Source organism: Salmo salar, chromosome ssa12 (assembly GCF_905237065.1).
Source record: "Salmo salar chromosome ssa12, Ssal_v3.1, whole genome shotgun sequence".
Classification (NCBI taxonomy): Eukaryota; Metazoa; Chordata; class Actinopteri; order Salmoniformes; family Salmonidae; genus Salmo; species Salmo salar.
In genome coordinates, this window is record NC_059453.1 from 45,872,052 (window position 1) to 45,884,547 (window position 12,496).

At 48.3% G+C, this 12,496-nt stretch overlaps 1 protein-coding gene across 5 annotated transcripts in view; it reads right to left on the reverse strand.

Annotated features, from left to right (window-relative positions):
* Nucleotides 1-300: 300 nt before the first annotated feature.
* LOC106565304 (protein CBFA2T2) overlaps nt 301-12,496 on the reverse strand; it is a 53,406-nt gene continuing 41,210 nt past the window's right edge. For all 5 annotated transcript variants that reach the window (XM_045691408.1, XM_045691412.1, XM_045691409.1 and 2 more), the window contains 9 exons: nt 12,189-12,430; nt 11,059-11,148; nt 8,157-8,347; nt 7,423-7,676; nt 4,648-4,733; nt 3,764-3,971; nt 2,697-2,765; nt 2,277-2,467; nt 301-1,785 (listed from right to left, as the gene is read on the reverse strand). In XM_045691408.1, the coding sequence (XP_045547364.1) occupies nt 1,465-1,785; nt 2,277-2,467; nt 2,697-2,765; nt 3,764-3,971; nt 4,648-4,733; nt 7,423-7,676; nt 8,157-8,347; nt 11,059-11,148; nt 12,189-12,430 (1,652 nt within the window). In that variant the 3' untranslated portion in view covers nt 301-1,464. The remainder of the gene's footprint in view (nt 1,786-2,276; nt 2,468-2,696; nt 2,766-3,763; nt 3,972-4,647; nt 4,734-7,422; nt 7,677-8,156; nt 8,348-11,058; nt 11,149-12,188; nt 12,431-12,496) is intronic.

Consider the following 12,496-nt stretch of genomic DNA (forward strand, 5'->3'; position numbering starts at 1 on the left):
CTTGGTCTTTTACCAAATAGGGCCATCTTCTGTATACTTCCCTACCTTATATTCCTGATGGAAAACCAGTGCAAACTTAAAATCAGAAGACATCTGACCCAGAATTGTACAACAGGTGACATGAAGCTGAGCAATAAGCAACTGTAGTAGATAATTGGAAATCTCTAGTAGTTCAGCATTCATCTTTACACACCTTATACTAATTTCTATCTTACCATCTTATTTATTCTATAAGCTCGGTGTGGACGAATGGGTGATAATGACAATAGATAACTATACGCGTCATAGAACAAGACAAGAAACAGTGTTTCTGTATATTTATTCTGTGTACAACAATAGACAGTTACAGGCAATGACACTTGTTTAGCAATTGAAAACTTTGGTGATGCATAACAGCTTGTGAATACCTGAACACTTTGTATTTTTATATTGCTCTGAAATTCGTAGTAATGTTTTAGTTTACAATATCCACCGACGGCACAACCGTTTTGACACACGTGTACGTACACACAAAAAAAAAAAGGAACCTGACGAATAACTTGTGCGAGCAAGAAAAGTAGAACAGCTATACTGTACATACAAACAGGATTCTGGAGGTGACTTCACTATTGTGTCACCTCCAAAATGTCTTTCCAGAGCGGGAGAGGAACTCTAGAGCTGGTACTGTCACTCAGACCCATAACCCTCTTTTCTCTTAGCTTTATATACACACACACACACACACACACAACAGGAAACTAGGAAATATGCAGTGAGTACTTCGACCATCACTTTCACCCTTGGGTATAAATGACCATTCCAAATCTCATACATCCCCCTCAGTCCTCTTAAAACAAAAACATTGTCTGAAGTCAGTCCTTAGTCGTCTCATATCTGTTTGGGATAGTTTTTTTGGATGAAGTGAAACAAGTGTCCATCTGTGGAGGTGGATTGTCTGTTTGTCCAACTGTTGAAGATGGATCCTCAGAGTCCCAAAGCAGATGAGTCTGTCTTCTGCCCGCCATTGCCAAAGCAACCCTTCCCTTCCCCACAGTGTCTACTCTTTCTTTGTGTAACATGACTTGTGACATCAGTGACCTAATCTCCTCCTCCGTTCACTCAGTGTCTGTGACATCACTTCCTGTCTGTGACATCACTTCCTTGGCTAGATCAGGGGTTGGTGTCCAGAGCTGAGGGTCATCGTAGGTCTTCAAAACAGTTTCCTTCCCTCGTCTCCTCTCCCTCACAACCGCTGACCTAAAGTCATTCGTCAGGTGAAAGCCAAACGATGGAACAATGGACACTAGCACCTTTAACCTGTCAGCGGGTCGATAGGAACGAGAAACAAAGGAAGGAAGCCATTTTGGGGCGCCCGGTCCTAGTGTCCATTATGAACAGTCACGAACAACAGAATGGAAGGAAAAGGGGAACGGAGGCCATCTTGAGTGAGAGCCGGTATCACTACCACCCTCCATGGTCCTAGTCTTAGTGCCCGTTGCTCTCTGACACTGATGCAGGAGTGGACGGGGTGGAGGAACGAGAGGCTATCGACCCCTTCTCCCCCCCAGGGCTGGCAGCGGTTGGTACACTCTCTGGGGCCTTGACCCCTGTGGTAACATCTGCAGCGGCTGCAGCGGCCCTGGCTGCGGTGATGGCGGACACAGGCTTGGGCTGGGCTTGCAGGCCAGGGCTGCAGATGAGGTGGTGGCGCTCCCAGTCCTTGTGTTGGCAGAAGGAGCCGCAGTAGCGCGCCGCATTGCAACCGCTGCACGTCTCGCTGGCCTTGCGCCCGCAGTTCCAGCAGCACTGCAGGGAGAGAGAAAGGATGAGTTTAGTATAGAGATAAATAATATATTAAAGCTGTGAACGGCTGTGTATCTGTAGTGTAGACTACATGCGGGGGGAGAGGAAGAGTGTGTGTACACTATATTTATGGAGAAATGGACAAAGTATACTAGGCAAGTAGGTAAATACCACAGTAGTACATCTACACATCCTGCAGCTTTGACTATTTTTCCTACGTGCTCACCATGACTCTCACTTCACAGTATGTGTGTACACTCTTAGAAAAAAAAGGGTTCTTCAGCTGTCCCCATAGGAAAACACTTTTATTCCAGGCAGAACCCTTTTGGGTTCCATATAGAACCCTCTGTGGAAAAGGTTCTACCTGTAACCAAAAGGGTTTCTTCAAAGAGTTCTCCTGTGGGGGCAGCCGAAAAACCCTTAAAAAAGGTTCTAGATAGCACCTTTCTTTCTAAGAGTGTATATAGTTATGCAGAGTAATATATCCTCCTAACCTCGCTGGAGTCCTCCTGCTCGTTGATGACCTGGATGGCGTCCTCGGTGGCCTTCCTCTTGGCCTCGGACAGAGTCTTCTCCATCTTGGCGCGCTCAGCTGTGATCATCTCAAAGGCCTTCTGCTCCGCCTCGGCCACAGCCTTCTGCACCTCGTCCATGGCCTGCCGCTTCACTTCGTTCACCGCCTCTTCTGCGCAGGAGAGAGGGGACACAGGTTTTTGACCATGTTGCGGTTCTATGATACATAGTGGTTATAATAGACGGATGAGGGGACTCCTTTATATCAAATGTTTTTCAATGATATCTTTTTAATGAGCGAGAGAAGAAGAGGGATAAAAGGGGAAAGGGAAGAAGAACACAAATAAATGTTGAATGCCCACACACATGGGACAGTTGAACACTGTTGTACTAGCCCTTACCAGCTTTTCTCCAGATCTCATCCGGCACATAGCCTGAGCCAGGCCGCGGCGTAAAGTCTCTCTGGGATTCTGTGGCACAGAAAGACAAAAAAAAATAAAAAAAGTTAGCACCCGGCAGACTTGTGTGAAATAGCATCATCCGCTCTACTTACTTGGGATATACAATCCCCTCACTAACCACACCATTTCAACCTTCCCCAGTTGGCCAAATTAACCGAATAGCCAGGCAGCTTGAAGAGGGAGTACATTGGCTAGGGCAGAGGAGCTGACAACCAAGCTGTAGCTACATTCTGTTATCGCTCTCGCTCTCTTTATCCCCGTCTTCTCTCTCTAGCTCTTTTTTTTTCTCCCCCTTCTCCTCTCTTTCTGAGCTGCTCCTCTCAATCCAGACCCATGCCCAAGTGCTGTGGTGCCCGGGCTGGGTTTGGACTGTGTACACTGTGCCCAGACACACTGCTGGGCACACAGATGGTACTCGGGCCGGGCGGCGGGCAGCCAGCTCTGGGTCTTAAAGGACGACAGGCTGGCTCTGCCAGGGCCTTCTGTGGCAGATCTGGACGGGGGCAGCGTTGGCACCTGTCTGGGGGCCATGGAGCAGCATGGGCCCCGGAGAGAGGAGCAGACGAGCACTGAGAGACAAACACTGCCAGCAAGACTGAGTGTGCGTTCCAAATGGCACCTTATTCCTTACCAATATAAGGAATATGATGCCATTTGGAACGCAGGCTGTATGTGTAGGTTCGAAATGTGTCAGTGGTGTGTTGATGGGTGTAGTTCTGTAGATGAACACCAGAGGGCAGTGGGTCTATGTGGTGACTATGTGGGAGCTCAGTAGCTGGCAGGTTGCTTCAGCGGCTCACCATCAAGGGGACCACTCGTTTTTTAATCCCTTACCAGGAATCCCACCTGACATGATACATTACATCTAGAATTGTCGATCAGGTGTGTATCGATTCATTTAAAAAAAAAGGATCAAGGTCCTTGGTTAGAAATGAACTTAACTTCGCACCCATGGATTTGAGACCGTAAGAGTTAGTTCTAACGTAAAAAGACAGAGGACCACCCACCATTGGTGAGTCCCTCGGCCGTGTGGGGGCTGTGGGTCTTGGAGAAGGGGGCGGGCATGGTGGCGGCCCCTCCCTTGCGGGGGTCCTCCTGCTCGCTGGAGCGTCGCCGCCAGTAGTTGAGCTCCTCGCGATCTGACTCCTGGCAGCGGCGGAGCACGGCCACCGAGCGCCGCGTCTTCTCCACCATGTCCACGATGCAGTTCAACACCTGGAGGCGTGAGCGACGGAGATAGAAAGAGGGGACCATTAGAGAGAGCCAAACTAAAAAAATAAAAAAATACAGTAGGAGGGCTGCAGTTCTGGCCCACCCAATTTTCCAAATGCCCAACCACAAAATACCTCCTATATTTACACCACTGCAGAAAATACGGTCGACCTCTGCAGATACTGTATATGTCAGTGGAGGCTGCTGAGGGGAGGACGGCTCATAACAATGTCCGGAACGGACCGAATGGCATCAAACACATGGAAACCGTGTATTTGATACCATTCTACTCCAGCCATTACAATGAGCCCATCCTCCCCAATTAAGGTGGCACCAACCTCCTGTGGTATATGTCATAATGTGAGGGTAAGTAATAGCTATATATAGTAGTGTTACTTGGGGTACATAATGAGTCTTAATACACAGGACTACTATTCCAGAATTATGTTTGTGAGACAAAACAAATATAATTTCATTGGGTAGGACTCCTGCATTGCGCAGTCAATCAATACTGGAGGGCATGGCATCTGTAGACAGCAGATGGCTTTAGCACAAGTCCACCACTGTGAACGGGACACCCAGTCTGACATAGCCTTGATGGCTCCACCAGGCACTGAGAAGTGCTACGCCACTTATAGTTCCAGTGGTGGTGGCGGCGTCTGTCAGCAGTGGCACTTACGTGATCCAGATGCCTCCACTCGTCGGCCCACTCTCTGTCTGTCAGCCTGTGGTCCACGGGCTCCTCGCGGTAGCCCCCGTTAGTGCCTGATTAGAAAGGACGAGACAATTGAAAGCTTAAAGTGGCGATTAAAAAAAGGAACACGGCCGTCATTACAAATGAATGTCAGGAAGAGAGGCGGAGGGAAGGGGGTGAAAGTGGTGTCCATTAATCATACCACAATGAGGCAGTGACACAATGATATTTAGATGGTCTTATTTCACAACAACATTCCATGTCATGACCATAGCTTAGTGACAAGCCGGGCTTTAGTGTCTTGTTACCATCGTCACCGTTTCACTTCCTCATACACAAGAGAGATGAAGGGGAGGAACGAAAGACGAAGAGTGGCAGAAGGACAGAAGGGAGAAAATAAAAGACAGCGTTAGAGACAACGACAAAGCTATAGAGAGAGAGAAAGCTAGAAAATGAGATATCCTCTACCAAAGACAAGGGCAACACTGAGTATAAAAAAAACATTAGGAACACCTGCTCTTTCCATGAAAGACTGACCAGGTGAATGGTATGATCCCTTATTTATGTCACGTGTTAAATCCGCTTCTCTTCAGTGTAGATGAAGGGGAGGAGGCAGGTTAAAGAAGGATGTTTAAGCCTTGAGACGTCGATTCTGTATGTGTGCCATTCAGAGGGGGAAAATGGGCAAGACAAAAGATTTAAGTGCCTTTAAACTTGGTATGGTAGTAGATGCCAGGCGCGCTGGTTTGTGTGTCAAGAACCGCAACGCTGCTGGGTTTTTCATGCTCAACAGTTGCCATGTGTATCAAGAATGGTCCACCACCCAAAGGACATCCAGCCAACTCGACACAACTGTGGGAAGCAATGGAGACAACACGGGCCAAAGAATTGAGGCTGTTCTGAGGGCAAAAGCGGGTGCGACCAATATTAGGAAGCAGGGGCGTAACTTTCACTAGGGTCCCCCCCCCCACATGCTGAAATTGCATTTTTGCCCCCCCCCTAGTTTTGGAATGTCATACACAAGGCAACGGGTGTGCTTTAGGACCATGCGGACATCGCCGAGCGGTCGGGTAGGCTGTTTGGAGTGTTTATCCACCTGGATAAAATTATAATAAAAAAAAAAATGAAAAAAATTGAAACAAAAACTTGTGACAAATTCTTGCAGATCACAATCTAAAACCAAAGTTGTGCCCCTGCTAAGGTGTTCCTAATATTCTGTACACTCAGTGTATATCAGAGTGAGAGACGTAAAAACAAAGAAAGAGTTAAAAAAAAGAGATTAAAAGAAAGAACAGAGATGAGAGAGAGAGAGAGCGGTTGAAAGGCAGAGGGAGAGGGACAGAGCGAGAGAGCGATGTCTTTTGATGAGAACCAGACCCCCGAGCCCAGTCACGGCATGCAGCAGCGCTGGGACTCCCCCACATCTGGAGGTCAGCTGTCCGTAAAAAAAAAAAAACACCAACAACATCCCCACCCCCCTCTCCTCCCCATTTCTGCCCCCGCGGCTGGGTAACTATCAGGGAGTAGTGGGCATCCCCTCCCCATGGTCTGAACCTAGCAGCATTCCAGCGCTGGAGCTGTAAAGGCTGTGTGGCGCAGGCCCACTTCTATACATATCCGCCCCCTGGCTAAGCAGCGCTGACACCCGCTCTGGTTTGGAGTAGCGCAGGGAAGGGGTAGCACACACTCACACACACACACACACACACACACACACACACACACACACACACACACACAGAGAGGCAAACACACACGAAAAGACAAACATCCAACACAGCATTCAAAGACACAAATACACACATGAACGGCAAAAAAAAAAAATGGACAAACGCACACACTATCTATCAACCCCACCCACCCTCCTCTCTCCTTCTCCCCTGTCTCCACCCCCGCTGCTGTTTCTCATCAGCGCTCCCCAGTTCAAAGCTCTCTGAGATGTAGCGGTGAACAGGCTGGATGGCTTACTGTACCCTGGGACGTAACGCTCGTAAACAACACTGGCCCCATGCTTCGACTCTCTGAAAGGTGTGCCTCGGGCATGAACTACTGTCGTTTCCTTAAGGCACAGTGTGCGTTTCGCCGTTCGCCTCTGTGTTTATGGGAGTGCGTGTCTACTTCGTTGAATATCTACATCCCCATCTGGCCATTGACACTGACAGGGATCAGATGGCACGCAGATTTACAACGAACTAGATACAATCTTCTCTCAAAAGGTACACTACTTCCCGGGTGGTTTGGCACACTAAGCACATGTGGGGGTCCATGGATTTATGGTCTTCGGAGAACTTCTATGCCGTTTGCTGTGCATGTCTCTCCACACACACACACACACACACACACACACACACACGTTTGCTCGTATGGACACTCACACAGACCACCCATTAGCAGCTTTCATATCGACCACACTAAAGGCTGTGGTTGTGTGTGTGAGTGAGAAAGAGTGCTGTTTTATGACGGAATCTCGGTGTTGCTCGAGTCGTCCCTTACGACTGTTGTGGAAAACAGCAGAGGGACCAATGTGAGAGAACAAAGGGCGCCTACATCTGTTAATGTCAGGCTAAACCCTTGTGAGTTTGTATATGCGTCTGGGTTGCATTTGTTGTGTGTGTCTCTCTCTCCAATTATTTTGTATGGATGGCCCCAGCGGGAATCAAACCCACAAATCCCTTGGCGTTGCAAGCACCGTGCGTTACCGTCTGAGCCGCACATGACCACCAGTAGGCGTGCACAGTAAACACGTGTGGATGAATCTACCTGGTAGTCTAGGCCTGTCCTTGAGCTCGCGGAGCTCCAGTATCCGGTGACTGCTCTCGCGGTGCAGTAGGTGGGGGGCGCTGATGTCCTCGAGGGCGTAGTGTTGCAGTGGGGGTGGCGTGGGATGCAGCTGAGCGCTGAGGGGCAGGGGGTGGGCCGGGCTGTGGCGGGGCGCAGGGCTGATGGTGCAGATGCGCTTGGTTGGTGGCTCCAGGGGGGCGGGCGGGCGCTCGTGGAAGCCATTCTCTTTGGCCCTGCAGGAAAGATGGAGGGGAGGAGAGGGAATGCATGAGAGAGAGAGAGAGAGGAAATGTGTACGTATGATATTGGGGAGGGCCGTCTGTTGTGTATCATCGTTTGGGGCTGCTTGCAAACTACACATGGATGTGTGTGTGTGTGTGTGCGTCTACAGTATATGACAATCTGTCCCCAACCTGTTGGGACTGTGTGTGTGTGCATTTTGTCTGTCTGTCTGTCTGTCTGTCTGTCTGTCTGTCTGTCTGTCTGTCTGTCTGTCTGTCTGTCTGTCTGTCTGTCTGTCTGTCTGTCTGTCTGTCTGTCTGTCTGTCTGTCTGTCTGTCTGTCTGTCTGTCTGTCTGTCTGTCTGTCTGTCTGCTACCTGTTAGGGCTGTGTCTCTCTTGGTGTGTGTGTGTGCATTTTGTCTGTCTGTCTGTCTGTCTGTCTGTCTGTCTGTCTGTCTGTCTGTCTGTCTGTCTGTCTGTCTGTCTGCTACCTGTTAGGGCTGTGTCTCTTGGTGGCCATGTCTCTCTCGCTAGGCTCCAGCAGCAGTTCTGAGGAGTCTGGGGGCGAGGCCAGTGTGGTGCTGAGCAGGAGGTGCTCGTGTTGGGACAGGTACTGGGCCGGGGTCTGCTTGGCTGCACGCGCACAGTGGAGCAACTCCCTCTGCAGCAGTGGCAGGTTGGCCTGGGGAGGGGGAGGTAGAGGGAGAAAGGGAGGTGAGTGTCATTTGAAAAAGGCAAGAATGAGAGCGAGATACAAGAAATCACAAGAATACTGCTACCGTAATGACGTTTTCTCAAAGCCTTAAAAATCTAACTACAGGGATCGCGGCTGTCAAGGAAACACCATGGAAACGCCATGTAGATGCCACGTAGACGCAGTGGCACCATGGAGACAGTATAGTTGCCATACTGTCGCCATAAAAGAGCTGGCTTCTATTTCTTAGTTGACAAAACTAGTTGGGAATATCTTCATTCTCTATTCTCACCTTCACTGACCCAACGATCCAAAGTCTGATTCAAAAGTGAATTTCCTATTAAATCCAACTGACATGTCCACAAAATACCAGTACATGTCATTTTTTGGGGTGAAAACGTCAAAACATGAACTTCATGAAGTTCGAGTGAAATTTATTTTACTTATTTGCATGTCGCGGTATGGCCGTGAAGCCTCTGCAGAGACCTAGCGGAAATGCCATGGCAACACGGCAGAGACATTAGGCAGATACGTGTCACTGAGGAGGCCCAGAGGGAGAGACATACAGCAGATCTCTCCTTGAGAGGCCAGAGAATCACACACAAGCGCCTGCACACAAGTGCACACACACCCCTACCCCCCACAGGGGGTTAAAAATGTCCGCAGTCTCTGTCTGTCTGCCTAGTGTAAGCCCCGTGACTGTTTCTGCAGTCCACCTTTCAGTAAATCACTGCAAAACCCAAACACTTAGTCCATCACTCACTTTGGACGAACCGCAACACAAGAGAAGCAGAGAAGGTAAGAGCTGTGTGCATAGAAGGAGAAAAATGGGGCTTCACGTTAGAGTGCGTGTAGTCGAAGAAGCAAGGCCGAGTGGAATGAGAGAGAGTCTGTGGAGGTCAAATGAGACAGACAGAGAAAAGAGGGAGGGAGAGAATGACACAGAAGCGGAAGACAAACATCACACGGTGCAATCAGAACGCAGCACCCTCGTAGGGGGTAAAGAGAGAGGGACGAGGGAAAGAGAGCAAAAGAGTGACGAGCAAAGGCAGAACAGAATGACCACCAAGCCTGATGAGAGGATGCAGGCTCCTCCCTCCCTCCCTCTATTTCTCCTTCCATCTCTTAATGAGCAACAGGCCCAAGTGTGCTTATAATTACAAAGACTTCCTCGTTCCCCCGTTCTCCACTTAAGACCCTTACCACCACCCCCCCTTGCCAGGGCCACCACTACATCAGTCCACCACATATGTTGTCTGTCAGTTAAGCGCCGTTCTCTTTTTCTGCGGGGCGGATGCGAAATTGGCGGCGCCGGGCAAGCCTGAATGACTGCTTTCTTTTAATGCGACACAGAGTCCATATGGCGCGCTGCTGAGCCCCATAAAAGAAGGGAGGGAATGGTTTACAGTCATGTTTCACACTTCCGAGCTCTGTCTCTCCCTCGCTTTCTTTTTGAGCTATCCACTGCCACGGTGCTAGGGAGGGAGGGAGAGAAGTTGGGGAGCCTCGTAAATTAAGAAAAAGGGAAACCAATATTTTTTTCCTTTTATTCTTTCAGAGAGTCGGGGTTCTGAAAGGTGAAGGAGAGGTAACCCATGGAAAAAGAGCCGATTTTCACCATCTGAAGAATGGAGCAATAACACCGAACAATTTGACTGGTTGGAAGATTTATGTTCGGTTCTCTTGAGGGTAGCTCTTAAAAAGTATTCTATTTCAGGTCCCCATGTTGCAAAGTTACTCAAAGGCCCAATTAAACTTGCGCAACCCCTGTCGCTCGTTTAGTCAACGCATAGAACTAGATTGTTACTTGGGAATGAATGACCGAAAGGCAATAAATAAATACATTCACAACCCCAATTCTCTGTTTATACGACAACCGTCTTGCTGTTGAAAATTCAATTAGAGAAATGATTTTCATGTTTTCCTAATTTTGTATTATGCTACCGTCTACTTGCGTTTTTTCATTATTTATGACCATATTTGCATTACTATTAGTTCAAGATTTCTGAGAGAAGTGTAATTAGAGTATTCTGTGCCAGAAGCTCCTCTACGCTTCATGAAAGGAATAGGGCTGCGTCTCAAACGGTACCCTATCCCCTATATAGCGCACTACTTTTGACCAGAGCTAGCATAGATATCACAGGAGGTTGGTGGGACCTTAATTGGGGAGGACGGGCTCGTGGTGATGGCTGGAGCAGAGTTGGTGGAATGGTATCAAATACGTCACGGATGGTTTCCATGTGTTTGATGCCATTCCATTTGCGCCGTTCCAGCCATTTTCATGAGCCGTGCTCCTCTCGGCAGCCTCCATTGAGACAGACAATCTATCAGTGGAGGCTGCTGAGGGGGAGGATGGCATTTGAGACGCACCCTAGCTGTTACCTTCAATACAAAACATCTGCTTTTTCCACTCCTGATTTCATGACTAATTATATGCAGTCCTTGAGTCATTGTAAACCTCCCTCGAACATCAAACACCTTTTGAAGAGGACAAAGAGGAACGCTGTCGTCCGCACAGCACAGGCCTGGATTCAGTTCATCAACATTTCCACCACATAGGGAGAGAACAAGACATAGGGTGGGATAGATAGACAGGGAGGGATAGATAGACAGAGACAGAAAGAGAGAAAGGAAATTGAGAGTAACAGAGAAATAGAGAGAAGGGAGACAGACCTATAGAGAGAGGAGGTAGGTGCTACCTTTAGGAAGGGAATGACGAAGGGTCTCAGGGGGAAGTTGGTGGCCTCTTGGAGCCGCGAGTGGAACTCCTCGATGGTGACCGTTGAATTCTGGGACACAGGGGAGAGATCAGCAAATCACAGTTCCCCTCTCAAGGTTTAAAGTCTCCAACACTGAGCTTGACATTGTGCGTGTTTCAGATCAACCACATTGCAGTCGTCAGCAACTGCAGACTGACTGATCTACAAATCATTTGGCGTCATAAATAGTCCAACTACAGTGGATCAGTCCATTTGTAGATCAGTCAAAATGGATGCTCTCGGACAGGATGATAGACTTTGAAATCGCTTCGATCACTGAGTGACCAGAGCAATAACTACAGAGCAGTTTCTTTCAACTGTCAATCAACCTGTCGACGGATGAAAGATGATTGTGCACAAATGATCGATAGGTATCAATAAGTTGCAGATGGGGCCTGTCAAAACCCAATACTGTGGGTCCACTTAAGCCACATATAGCGAATATACGGGCATATAAGCCTACCTAAATAAACATATTTTTATACTGAACAAAAAATAGAAATGCAACATATAAAGTGTTGGTCCCACGTTTCATGAGCTGAAAGAAAGGATCCCAGAAATGTTCTATAAGCACAAATGCTTATTTCTCAAATGTTGTGCGTAGATTTGTTAACATCCAAATTTGTGAGCATTTCTCCTTTGCCAAGATATGCCACACCTGTCAGGTGGATGGATTATCAAGAAGCTGATTAAACAGCATGATCATTACACAGGTTCACCTAGTGCTGGGGACAATAATAGGCCACTCGAAAATGTGCACCCGGACAGCTGATGAAACTGAGGAGTATTTCTGATATGAACTATAACTCAGTAAAATCGGTGAAATTGTTGCATGCGGCGTTTAAATTTTAGTTCAGTATATATATGTTTGGCAGATATTTGTATTGAAATCAACATTTATGTTGAAATATCTCATTCGATTAAATCAAATTCTGTTAAACTCAATTCAGTTTATTCATCCCGAGGGTAAATGATCATATCGCTTCTCAAATCAAATGCAACACGTCGACACATCAATACAGAACAACGCAAAGTGACAAGGTTCCTAAAATGTTATATCAACCACTTACCACGAGGGCCAGCACCAGGTTGCGGACGCTCTCTCCGATTTCGGGCGAGATGTCGTTGCCGAACTGCTGCAGCGTCGTCAGGAAGCGTTTGAGCTTGCTGAGCTGCCTGGCGCCGCACGTGGCCGGGAGCTGCTGATTGGCCAGCGAGGAGGAAGAAGAGGAGCTAGGCCCGTTGCTGTAACGCTGGGGCGGCGAGGGCACGGCGTTCAGCATGGGTGGGGAGTGATGGATCCCATTGGTCACTGGGGGAGGGAAGAAGTGAGATGGGGAGGGAGAAGAGCCAATGAGAGGTCAAAGAAGGTATCAGA